General features: G+C 46.0%; 1 protein-coding gene across 2 annotated transcripts in view; it reads right to left on the bottom strand.

Annotated features, from left to right (window-relative positions):
• LOC144824398 (uncharacterized) overlaps positions 1–13,295 on the bottom strand; it is a 150,717-nt gene that overhangs the window by 87,013 nt on the left and 50,409 nt on the right. Inside the window, exons 4-5 of one of the 2 annotated variants that reach the window (XM_078683508.1) lie at positions 4,038–4,175; positions 3,913–3,956 (exon numbers count right to left, since the gene is read on the bottom strand). In XM_078683508.1, coding sequence (XP_078539634.1) covers positions 3,913–3,956; positions 4,038–4,175 — 182 coding nt within the window. Of the gene's footprint in view, positions 1–3,867; positions 3,957–4,037; positions 4,176–13,295 lie in introns of both variants that reach the window. The other variant, XM_078683507.1, reaches the window with a different exon arrangement.

The raw sequence follows: 13,295 nt of genomic DNA on the forward strand, positions 1-13,295 counted from the left end.
AGTCCCCTGACATCCTCCAGGTCCAATGACTGCACTACAAAGGAGTCCCGGATAACTTTAATTTTTTTTATAAAAGAAGGGTCATACGATAAGTCCATTCGCTTGTAGGGAACAAACAGTTGGCTGAATATCGTAGGGGAGGAGAAGCTTTTTACTATATTGAACAGGGTTTTACATTTATTAGCTGCCAAATCAATTTGTGTAGACAAAAAAAGTTTATTTTCCTCACGTACTTTCTTGTAATGATTTTTCAAGGCAAGTTTATAAGTCAGTTTATCAGAGGAACTATAATTTCTCCTCCACTCTCTTTCAAGATGTTTACAGTCCCTTTTACTATCTCTTAAGGCTTCAGAGAACCAAGTGGCCGAAACACGGATGGATTTAGCGAACCTCACTGAAGGGGGGGGCTAGTTCCAAGTCCTGTCAGTGCAACCAGGCCTGCACATCAAGTTCCAGGGTACCACTTAAGGGAATCGGATGATACCGCATAGCACACTGAATGGCCTCAGGTGTCATCAGATGGAATGGCATGAAACTGTGACTGGCACTGGCTGTGTCCGAAAGTTGGGGCCTTCCATACTCTCTAGGAATTTTAAACTCGATCAGATGGTGGTCTGACCAAGTTAGGGCTAGTGGGACATCCATGTAAATCTGGTTTGAAGAAAAGACTTGATCCAGTATGTGCCCTTTGTCATAGGTGGGAAGACCTACATACGGAGTCAGGTTGAGAATATCGCAGGATTCATACAGTCTCCTGGAATCCGGGTCGAATAACTTGTCCATGCGAAAATTTAAATCACCAAGGACCATACAATGGCTGTATTTAGCTGCAATGGGAGAGATAATATGGTTGACGGATTCCAAAAAGTTATTTGCCGGTCCGGGAGGACAGTAGATTACTACTCCTGCCATCGATTGCTGGGCTGAGTATGTCAGGAGAAAACCCAGAATCTCAATCCCCTCTATTTCTGTATTTACAAAGAGAATACAGGAAAATTAGTTCTTGTATACTATGGCTAACCCGCCGCCTCTCCCCGTGCGGCGGTCCTTCCTCAAAATCTGATAGGCCTGGGGGATCGCATTAGCAATAGTAGGATTGGACGCATCCATTAGCCAGGTTTCCGTGAGGAACAAAAAAATCGGGGAAGGAGTCGGGTAAAAAATAAAAAATTTCAATTTCATGTTTTTTAAGGAGCGAACAGTCAGTAAATGTGTGTGTGTGTGTTTGTATTTATATAGCGCACTTCTACCCAGAGGTCTCGTAGCGCTGTATTCATACCGCTGTGGAACCCATCCTGGCTTTCCTGTGAAATGTCCACTCCTGGGCACCCCCAAGGTGAAGCCAGGCATCCCAGCGCTGCTGGGGCCATTGTGGAGATTAAGCAAGCTATTGCCCAGAGTTGCAGAGTGGGACCCATGGTTAGACTAGGCACGAGGCGAGTATTATCAGGTCCGGGGAAATTGAGTCCAAGAGCCCCTGAGGCGGGAATTGAACCCTGCTCCCGGGCCAGACCTCTGCATCAGGGTCTGCCGCTCTAACCATTGAGCCGCGCTTCTCCAGTAAAGAGGCCCTCAGGAAGTTACATGATTCATCTGCTCTAATGTTAAGGGCAGTCGTGTCCATTTCAACTTTGCTCTCTCTGAGAGAAGGGCAGACTGTCCAGTTACAGTCTTTGCACCTCAGGGAAAGATTGTTCCCCAACATATCTAACTGAGGTCTGCAAACAGAGCGCTGGTCAAAGTCTAGAAGGCAGTCCCTGTCATATGTGATTACCTTGGGCGCCGCCAGAACAGACCCGGCAGCATCCCCGGACCCCTCCAGGATGCTGACGGGCGCAGATGGGCTTACCTTAGGCGCATCCCCTGCGTGCTCGCATAGCGTCCCGTTTTAAAGGGGCCAGCGTTGAACTACTAGACCACACCGTCCTGAGTGAAATGGTGGAATGCGTTCGAAGAGCGTAAACGATATCAGGGTACTCCCTCAGCCAAAATTCCCAAATAAAAATTCCCAGCACAGCTAGTGTTAAAACAATATTAAAATGATTTTTTTAAAAATCAATAAAGTGCAGCGTGTTCAATTAGCAGCAAGTGAGAGGCAGGCAAGGCTCGAGTTACGGGGTCAGCGTGCTCGTGCAGCGTCCTGTTTTGAAGGGGCCAGCATTGAACCACTAGACTGTACCTTCTACTAAGAAGATGTACCAGGCAGATCACAAAGTGCACATAATGTAAATAGGTCAGTGGGATGCTGCTTTGGTCAGAGAGATCCATTTGTTACTTTCAGTTAATAAGTTAAAATCCTAACATAGAACAATAAGCTATTAACTGTCATGTAAAGGTATAAATTATGCAAGGTATAAATTAGAGCGTTATGGTTTTTTCCCCAGTCTTTGATTATCCAAATGTTGCAAAAAAGGGATAATTTGGGTAGAAATCAATTCTGATTATTAAAAGGATCCCCCAACCATGGTATTACATTTTAAATTCTGACTTTGTGTTTCTCCAGACCGATCACTATTAAACTATGCTGCCTACTAGAATGTTAGTTATGTGTCTCCTACACCTTGTAGTCCTTTGTAACATTTCCTATAAAGTGTTTACACACGTATGATTGATTGTCTGTGTGTAATATGTGTGATGTAAAGTGCTCTGACACCCTACACTGGTATTAGTGGTGCTGTACATTTTCTGATACTTTATTATTTTGACATTTTTACACATGCTAACAGTCTCTGCAAAGACTTTTCCTTATTAGAACCAGTGGAACATACAACTGAACAGGGCGAAATGTGACCAGTCAACCTTTGCGAGGGCCCTCCACGTCACAGCAGCACAAGTCACATTTTTTAGTAACTTTTGATCCGTTTCAGCTATAATCAATGTGTTAGTTTAAATTGGCAAATTATGCAGCAGGTGATGTATTATGTGGCAAATATGGCAGAACCATAATTATGTGGAAAAAATTTACGAACTAGAGTATTTTGCAATTCATGCTTGAACTGCTCTTGTGGAAAAAGGGCGGAGAAGTGCTGATGAAAGGGAAGCCATGGCTGAGGATATTTGGGAGATTCTGTGATTGGAAATGTATTCATCTTTGTGACTGTATTTTAATGGCAATAACTCATAATAAACCTTAAATAAACATGCCATTGGTTAGATTAAATTACGTAATAAGCTGTAACCGGTTAGTGAAATGGGAAACAAATATTAACCCCTTTGCAGCGGGGGTAATTCCCCCGCTGTGCTGGGGGGAGGGGGAGGGGGCACAGCGCCCCGGTGCTCGTGACGAGCTCGGCCCGTCAAGCAGCACTGTGGCCGTGTGCTCATGGCGAGCTGAGCTCGTCACGGCCACACCCGTTTGTATGGAACGCTCAGCACAGCGGGGGAATTAGCCCCGCATGCGAGCGTTGCGGCCGTTATGACGAGCTCAGCTTGTCATGAGTACCCATGTGGTTAAAAATTGGAATATTTTGCTGTTTCTGCTATACCTCTGACTGCGCCCACTGACCCAATTCACAGGTTATTCCCGCCCTCTGATTCTCCGCCCACAATTCCCCTACTTTTTTTCTCCCACTTCAACCACGGCTGCAGCCTGTGCTTGGCTACATGTCTATTATATGTACATACATCTTTATGGTAAGAATATGTGTAACTCTTTGAGGTTTGTGAATGATCTCTTGGTTTCAGGAGGTACAAATGTATTTATAGATGTATTATCATGCATTCACTGCAGTCTGAGCTCGGTTACAAGCCTGTTATCTGTACATACCTGTCTATGGTATTAATATGTGTTACTCTTGGTAGTTTGGGAGTAGGCTCTTGGTTACAGCCTGTACATATGTATTTATAGATTTATTATAATGCACTCACTGCAACCTGTGCTGGTTTTCCTTTCTCCACATTCCCATAGTTTACCTCAGGTTCATAGATGACTCTACGGCTGCCACCACTGGTCGCACCTGAAATAAGAGAATACATTATATCGCACCTGCTTTTTCACTGCTTTATACTTTGAAATGGGACTTTGAATAGACTCTTACCATTTGCTTTCTTTGCGCGTCTCTCATAGAAGAGAACCACACCAAGGACAGCGACAACAGCACCGAGGAGCATCCCTGAAGCCACCACCAAGGTGACCCACAAGGTAGAACAGGAGGCATCTGAAGCAGGTGGAGCCCCTGAAGAAGAAAGACAACCTGTGAGTGTCAGGCTTGTCCGGCTCTTGTCAGATGTGGTTAAACATAAGAAAAAGAGGAATAGAAAAAGGAGTAGAGACGAAAAGGTCTAAGAGATTCTTTAAACACACCCGTATTTTGGATTAAAGGTTCTGAGCTTGTTATCGTCACTCCTCAACAGCATTATAAAATGTGTCAAATTGTGATGGTTGAAATGGTTTTAGGATTTGCATTATTATGGAAAATGTTTCTGAATTATGAATGTAATAATGGGTCCAATCTGATAATAATAACCTCTCATGAACACACTTGAAATTAGTTTAGTATAATGTATAGCAGTGTGTTTATTAATGTACTTTTGTTGCCATATTCTGATGGAATGTCCATTTTATTCAATATGGAAGTTGTTTTCTGCTCACTCCTGTTACTTGCCCCCTCCCACCCCGTTCTATATGTGTATCTTTCCCTATGCAGCTTTGCACATGAAGACTAAATTACGTCATTGTAAATTTCCTAAATATGCATGAATTGTGAATAAACTTTCCAGTGTTTCTAACGTTGCAAGTGACCAAGGTCCTTCCACTGAAGTTCCATTGTCCATTAATGGACTCAACAGTCTTCCACTGGTACGTAGTCCATTGTCCCTTACTGGGCTCATCGCTCTACTGCTGGTGCATAGTTCATTGTCCATTACTGGGCTTAGCTCTCTTCCACTGGTGCATAGTTCATTGTCCAGTTCTGTGCTTAGCTCTCTTCCACTGGTGCACAGTCCATTGTCCATTACTGGGCTTAGCTCTCTTCAGTTGTTGCATAGTCCATTGTCCAGTACTGGGCTTAGTGGCCGTCCACTGGTGCATAGTCCATTGTTCATTACTAAGCTTAACTCTCTTCCACTGGTGCATAGTCCATTGTTCATTACTTGCCATAGTGCTCTTCCACTGCTACATAGTTCATTGTCCATTACTGGGCTTAGCATTCTTCCACTAATGCATAGTCCATTGTCCATTACTGGGCTTAGCGCTCTTCCATTGATGCCTAGTCCATTGTCCATTACTGGGCTTAGCCTCTCCCACTGGTGCATAGTCCATTGTCCATTACTGGGCTTAGCCTCTCCCACTGGTGCATAGTCCTTTGTCCATTACTGGGCTTAGCCTCTCCCACTGGTGCATACTCCATTGTCCATTACTTGTCTTAGCTCTCTTCCACTGGTGCATAGTCCATTGTCCATTACTGGGCTTAGCTCTCTTCCGCTGGTACATAGTCCATTGTCCATTACTGGGCTTAGCTCTCTTCCACTGGTGCATAGTCCATTGTCCATTACTGGGCTTCGCGCATTTCCACTGGTACATAGTCAATTGTCCATTATTGGGCTTAGTGCTCTTCGGCTGGTGCATAGTTCATTGTTCATTAGTGGGCTCAGGGCTCTTCCACTGGTACATAGTCCATTCCCATTACTGGGTTTAGGGCTACTAATGCGTGGCACTTTAAGTTAACAAACCCCCGTCAAATGATACAACAACGACAGTTCTGCAGTTCGGACCTTGGGGATAAGCAAAAAGTACCTTAATCCACAGTTCTTAGTCCTCGGTGGGTGGCCGGTGAGAGTGTAGTCAGAGAGGGGCAGTGACATAATTGTCAGGGGGATGGCCCGGCCCAGTCTCTTCCGGGCTCTGACGCCCGGGCATGCCCGCACGCGTCCCACGCTGCGGGGGAGTTGCTCGGTATTTAAAGGGCCTCCTCACCCAGTTGAGCATCGTTGGAGGCAGGTAGAAGAGCCGCAAGGTGCACTGGGACCAGTAGTCCTGGTCCCCTGTTGAAACAGTGGTGGTGTGGCAATAAGGGAGAGGGAGCAGGTACCAGAAGTTTTCTTGACCTTTGGACATCCCTTGTCCAATGGTCTATACTTTACATAAATAACACCATGGTATCTTTTTGAAATTTTGGGGCTCACACGCAAATGCAGGTATGTGGGGCCCCTCCTTTTTATCTTTATACTTGTCCCCACCTTTATTCTGTGGTTTAGAAGAATCTTTCTTATTCTGGTCACCTCCATTACCATGGCTTTTCTGCTTGACCCTGGTGCGGACCCATTTGTCTGTCTTCTTTACCTATTACCTGAGGGGTCAGAGGGTAGCAGGTTGGGCTCATTTGATTCCACTTGCCCATACTCTGAATTGAGGTCACTAGGGTAAGCAATGGTGCTCCCTCTTCAAGAGTATCTGCACCCACATGATCCTGTTAATCTGCTCCTCCTGGATGTTTGTCATCCTGGTGCAGCAGTTCAAAGAGCAGGCGAATGGTGGGGTTGCAACCTGTCTTTATCTTCCTAAGGCTACACAGGGGCCTTAGTTCCTGAAACTTTAGACCACTGTACTTAGTTGACTTGGGTACACTGGTCTCCCAACTAAAGACATGGCTCTAGGTGTAGTGAGGTGTTGCACCTACCTACCCTCGTGGAAGCTAAACTCCCTGAGGTTGGAGAAAGGGTTGTGCCAGACTCTTAACTACTCAACTCTAAGTTCAGTAGAACGTACTCATTCTAAGCTGTATTATATGTGCTTAATATTAGTGATTGTTATTCAGTTATTCCACACCATGATTAGCTGGTAAAACAATGCAGTCTTGAATCTCAATCGCTGCTGACTAGTATGGGAGGCTGGCTTAGTATATGGTGCTCACTTACGGAAGTGGTGATTTTAGTGGTCTTAGACAACCTTAGAAAGCTCTTTAAGTGGTAGCTTTGGAGAATAGCCTCCAGGCTTAGCCCAGAAGGAGTGCAAAGCAGCTTGTTTTACCAGAAAGTAATATTACTTTTATGGATTAAATGAAAAAGAACCGCACAATGTATTTATAAAAATAGATATTTCTTATAAGACACTCACTGACACATACAAACATCTCCAATTCGGAGAATTACAAAGTACACACAATACTTTGCAAATAAAACAGGTAAGTTGCAGGAATACACAGCGGTCGCCAGGGGGAGACCAATCCATACACTAAAATAGTGGGATGCAAACCACGACTCAAGTCAAGACTATACCCAGAAGATGTAGAAGTGCTGGGGACCCAAGGAACCACCCAAGGTAAGTAACCAGGAACCCCACTGAGACTGTGGGCAGTTTGGGAACATGACTGCATGCTCAATTCAAGCAAATGGGTAAGTCGTGGTTGTAATTTTAAAGAAGAAGGACCCTTCCCAGTGGTCCATGAAGAATCCCAATAGAAGACCATACGTTGATGAGCCACCCAACCCATGGATACCCTAGGTACCAGGATACCTACATCAGGGAAGCCGGGTGCATAGGTGCGAAGTGGCGTCGAAACCGCTGTCATACTCAATGGAGGACTTCGGGAGTGTGGTATCGCCCATCTATAGTCATGGGGCGCTTGCCCACTACCCCCTGCCTCTCCACCAGCTTTGGAACGCGCCGTGTGACATCATGCAGAATGTCACGGCTGTGAGCGTTCTAAGGTGAGCGCGGGGCTGTAGCTGTCACCGGAGATGACGGAGCTTGTCAGCTGTGACTAGGGGTGTGCCCACACCATTGTCTGGAAGCTTCTGCCACACAGAAGGAGATGGCACCGTGGTAAAAGACAGGGATTTTGCACAATGTGAGAGAGACCCGTTCAGGAAATATTAACATTGAGGAACAGCGCCATCTAGTGGGCTCCAGGATATATTAACCGTTATCTGCCAACTTGTAGAGGAAACTGTCATTCTGAGGATTAGAGAAATATCCCCAAAATTTTAGTGGATATACAAAGTGTAATTGTTATTTTTCTTCTACATTTTGCTCAGTTAATCACAACTATACATGCAGTGGGGTGATTATTGAGAACTCCTGAAGTAACGAAGTGTGTTTGTTCTGTGTTGATCAAAATTCTTAGTCCGCATTTACAACCCAACTGGGTGGTTATTACTAAAACCACTGGTGTGTTAGCATAAGAAATTACATTGGAAAGCATGCAAATTGTAACGCCACCCCCTTTCTTTCTATCGAGTCCAGGGGAGCCCACCATCCGTTGGATAAAATGGAAAAAGGTCTTCATGAACTATGCAGTTGTCTGCGGACCGAATCTGGGGTTGGAAAGAAAAGTGGCTTTGCTATCGTATTATTTGGGGGCGGAGGGTGAAGAAGTGTTGGAGCATCTCCCAGAGCTAGGTGCACATGAAGCTAGGGGTTTGAATGAATTCAAAATAAGTATAAAAAAACTAGACTTACACTACCTCCCAAAAACTAGCACTATTATGGAAAGATACCATTTTGGTAAAAGAGGGCAGAAGGAGGAGGAATCTATCGAAGACTTCATCTCTGATTTACGCAAACTGGCTGCCACATGCAAGTTTGGGGGTGCTTGTGATGAAAGAATCAGGGACCAGTTTGTATTAACATGCAGGACTGAACGTGTGCGTGAGGAGTTGTGGCTAAAAGATGACCCACTACTAAGAGAGGTACTTATAGTTGCTAAGCAAGTGGAACACATGATGCAGTGTGTAAGTGGAATTAAACAGGACAGTGAAAGTAAGGCAAGCGAGAGCAAGGTTAAGGTGAGCGAAGTGGTGGCAGAAAGCGACAGTGTGTTTGAAGTAAAAGAACAGAAGATAGTGCACAAAGAGCAGAAGGAGAGCAAAGCAGGGTGGTCTTTCAAAGGCAACTGCTATAGGTGTGGGAAGCAAGGGCACATGGCGAGTGACAAAGATTGCCCTGCACTTAAATACACGTGTAGCAAGTGTGGCATGAAAGGTCACTTTAGACAGTACTGCAGGAGTGGTCAGGGTTATAGGAAGCAAGGAAAGGACAACACTACTAGGGTGTGTGATGAAATCGTCCGGCAGGTGCAGAGTGGTCAAGTCAGCAATCCTAAAGACACCATAAAGGTCGAAGAGACTGGAGTAGAAACTATGTTTGACTCGTGCTCCAAAATAACAATCATTAATTCCAAAGAATTTGAAAGGGTGGCCAAAGGTAGATCCAAGTTGAGCAAAATGAATGTAAGGCCGGGGGCTATGGTGGACAACCCATTAGCATGAAGGGCTACTTCTGGGGCACAGTAGAGTATAAAGATAGACTGACGGTGTCTAAGATCTATGTGTCCTCGTTGGGGGACAACATACTGGGGTGGCAAGCCCAAAAAGAATTAGGCGTAAACCTTAACCCAAACAAAACCCCACAAATTTCAGTGCAGGAAGTAGAGGAAACTTGGGACAACATCGAGGCAGAGGTCAAAGAAGTGTTCAGTGGCGAATTGGGGTGCCTAAAGAATTACTCCCCCAAGATAAAACTGAAAAAGCACGCAGTACCTGTCGTAGCTAAAGTCATGAACCTCCCCAAAGCAATCCAGGAGGCAGTTAGGACTGAACTGGAAAAATTATGCAACCTAGGCTTAATAGAAGCGGTGGAGGAAACAGAATGGCTGGCGCCGATCGTCGCAGCAAGGAAAAAAGATGGATCGGTCCACCTATGCATTGACCTCAGGGCACTGAACAAGGAGGTCGTGGTGGACAAATTCCCGCTGCCCAATATCACACAAATGATGAGCATGTTGGAAGGAGCAAAAGTATTCTCAACATTAGATCTGACCTAGGGCTACTTCCAAATCAGGCTCCATGAAGACTCACAGGAACTTGCAGCGTTCGTAATGCCAATGGGAGCTTTCAAGTTCAAGAGAATGCCCTTCGGGCTAGTCTCGGCTGTATTCCAAACGATCATGAGCAGCATTCTGAGAGACATTCCTGGCGTCTTGTGTTATCAATACGATGTGTTGGTTTTTGGCACAGATAATGAACAACACAACGCAAGGGTGTATGACGTTACAACGCATACTTTTACCACGCATACCTTTACAACGCGGTATTTACAACGAATACCGTTACAACGCATAGCGCTTAGAGGTGCTGGATAGTGGTAAGTATAATTTTCTATTCCAACTCCAGTCCCCGTGGACACTAGGGAAGGTGCTGGATAGAAAATTAAACTTATTACTTACCCTAGAGCGCCCCCCATCGCAATGCGTTGTAATGGTATGCGTGGTAATACCTGCATTGTAATGGTAGTGCGTTGTAAAAAATTTGTTGTAAACGTTGCATACCCAACGCAAGGTTGAGACAAGTGCTGGCGAGATTCAGAATTCAAGGCCTCACAGTGAAGAAAGAAAAGTGCAGGATTGGATGCAAAGAACTAGACTTCTTGGGACACAAGGTGACACCAGGTGGAATCCGTCCTAAAGCCGAACTCCAGAACACCATAACCAACCTGATGCCACCGAAAAACAAAGAAGAAATAAAATCGTTTATGGGAATGCTGGAATTCTACAGCAAATTCGTGCAGAACTTTGCGAGCAGGACTTATGCCATACACCGGTTGCTCAAGAAGGATGTAGGTTTCAGCTGGGACGAGGAGTGCCAGAAAGAATTTGAAGATGTGAAGACAGCACTTGCAGAGGCACCCAGCCTTAAAGCATTCATACCGAATAGAAAGACGGTGGTGACAGCCGACGCGAGTGCGAAAGGGCTCGGGGCAGTCCTTACACAAGTATGGGCGTGTGGTGAGGAGACCATAGCCTTCGCATTGAGATCCCTGTGGAAGTCCGAGATCAACTACTCGGTAATCGAGAAGGAGGCTTTGGCGGTACACTGGGCCATGAACAAGTTCAGAGACTTCATCTGGGAAATTAAGTTCAACCTGCAAACAGACCACAAGCTTTTGGTCGAAGTATTCAACAAGAAGGGCCTCGACGCGATCTCGAGCAGAATCAGACGTTGGGTTGTAAACCTCCAGGAATATACATTCTGCGTCGAATATGTACCTGGGACAAGGAATCTAGCAGCAGACTGCCTCTCACGCCGAGTGGAAGAAAAGGAAGAAGATGAGTCTGGCGACAAGAATGGAGAAGACAAGGATGATTTTCAAACTGAAAAGGTTTGTGTGAATACTCAAGGGGCCATTGGAGAAGACTCTTGGAAAGAAGCCCTTAGGGCAGATGACCAGCCGATGGAAGTGTGCAGGAGAGTAAAAAGAAATTGGAAACACGAAGACAAACAAGACGAAACTCTGCGCCCGTTCTGGATGGTCAGGGAGGAACTATCTGTCGTTGACGAATGTCTGTTCCGTGGAACAAGGTTGATCCCGCCCAAAACTGTGAGAGAGTAACTGGTAGATTTGGCCCATGAAGGACACCTGGGCATCACCAAGACCAAACAGAGGATGCGGGAAGACTACTGGGGGCCGTGCATTGACCACATGATTGAGAGGAAGGTAAGAGACTATATTACATGTACTGTTAGCGACAAAGTCTTGAAACAGCATACACCTCCCATGCAGTGCAGGCCACTCCCTTCAGGGCCATGGGAAGAAGTGGCATTGGACATAATAGGTCCACTGACGGGGCAGATACGCACACCGTATATCTTAGTGCTTATGGATCTACACTCTAGGTGGCCAGAGATAAAAAATCGTATCCCTACGAAAGCGGTCATCGAGTTCCTACAAGAACTATTCCTCAGGGAAGGCCTTCCCAGTAGTCTGTTGACAGACAATGGAGTACGACTATGTTCGAAGGAAATGAGAGACTTCCTCGAGAAGAATGGGATTGAACACAAACGCTGCGCGCTTTACCATCCTGAGACCAATGGGATGGTCGAGCGGTTCAACAGGACCCTCATTGAAAGCATCCAGTTAGCGAAAACCAATGGACTGAACTGGAGGGAAGAAATTGTGAAGCGTCTGGAAGCCTACCGTTTGACTCCACACCAGACGACGGGGGCCACCCCCTTTGAATTGCTCCGGGCGAGAAGGCCCAATACCAAACTCTAACCGGGATGGATGGGGTGGCACAAAGGAAGGAAAGATCACTATAGAGAGTCAAAAGGGTTAGACAGACAGCGCAGAGCCATGATAGAGAGAAACGAAATGTTTGATAAATTACACTCCACAAAAGAGGTGGGGTTCAAAGTAGGAGATGTTATAAAAATCAAAGCACCTACAGGCAGAGCAAGTTGGTCTGAGTTTACCAAGCCCACAAGGATTGTCAAAATATTTTAAAATGCTGTGAAAACTCAGGAGGGGAAGATTTGGAATCTGGGAAGAGTAGTGAGATATCAGCCTCCCCTTGAAGACAAAAACCCTAAGGTCAGGAGGGAAGACAAACCTCGGACGCGGGGCGAACTGCCTGCTAGGGAGCGTTTTGGGTCATCCCACTCTACCCGTAGAACTAGCCAGAGGGTGGTTAGTCGTCCCAGATACCTAGAGCAATATGAAACTAGGTAGTACAACTGTTGCTCACAGGATGCTCAAATGTGTTTTCCCACACTGTTTGCGGAGCAAGCCAAAGGGTGGTTAGTTCATACCAGATACCTAGAGCAATATGCAACCAGGTAGCGCGACTATTGTTCACATGCTGTTCAAATGTGTTGATCTTGTTTTGTGTTATGTAGGGAAGGGGGATGTGTGGTATCGCCCGCCTATAGTCATGGGGCGTTTGCCCACTACCCCCTGCCTCTCCACCCGCTTTGGAACGCGCCGTGTGACATCATGCAGAATGTCACGGCTGTGAGCGTTCTAAGGTGAGCGCCGGGCTGTAGCTGTCACCGGAGATGACGGAGCTTGTCAGCTGTGGCTGGGGTCGTATATTCCTTATTTGGTACCTCCTGAAATAAACTACGTTGAACTACCAGCCAACGTCTTTCTCTTCATTAACTAGATTTCGCAGGGAGGATGCCGCTGGAAAAGAAGGGGAAAGTGTCCGGTGGAACCCAAATGTGGATTCATGATGAGAAGTACCTGCAAGCAGAGGAGACAGAGTTCATGCCACTCAGAAGTGACCAGGAGGCATGGATGACAAATGCCCACCGATATCGGGTGTTGCAGGAGAGTTGACAGTGACCTTGCAACTGCAGCTGTGTGTGGACCAGGCAATGCTATGGAAGACCAGGAGCTGTTCACAAGCTGACCCACATCAGATGTCGAGAGTTGAGGGGTCGGTGTCCGTCTGGAACACCAACAAGCCTTGGCAACTGCAAACAACTTGGCAAGCAAAAAAAAGGTGTAGTGTCGAGATCAGCAAGGTCCAAGAGATTCACAACAAGCAGGGGAGTCAGAGTAGGCCCGAGCAATCAGGGGT

Source organism: Lissotriton helveticus, chromosome 3_1 (genome assembly GCF_964261635.1).
Source record: "Lissotriton helveticus chromosome 3_1, aLisHel1.1, whole genome shotgun sequence".
Lineage (NCBI taxonomy): Eukaryota > Metazoa > Chordata > Amphibia > Caudata > Salamandridae > Lissotriton > Lissotriton helveticus.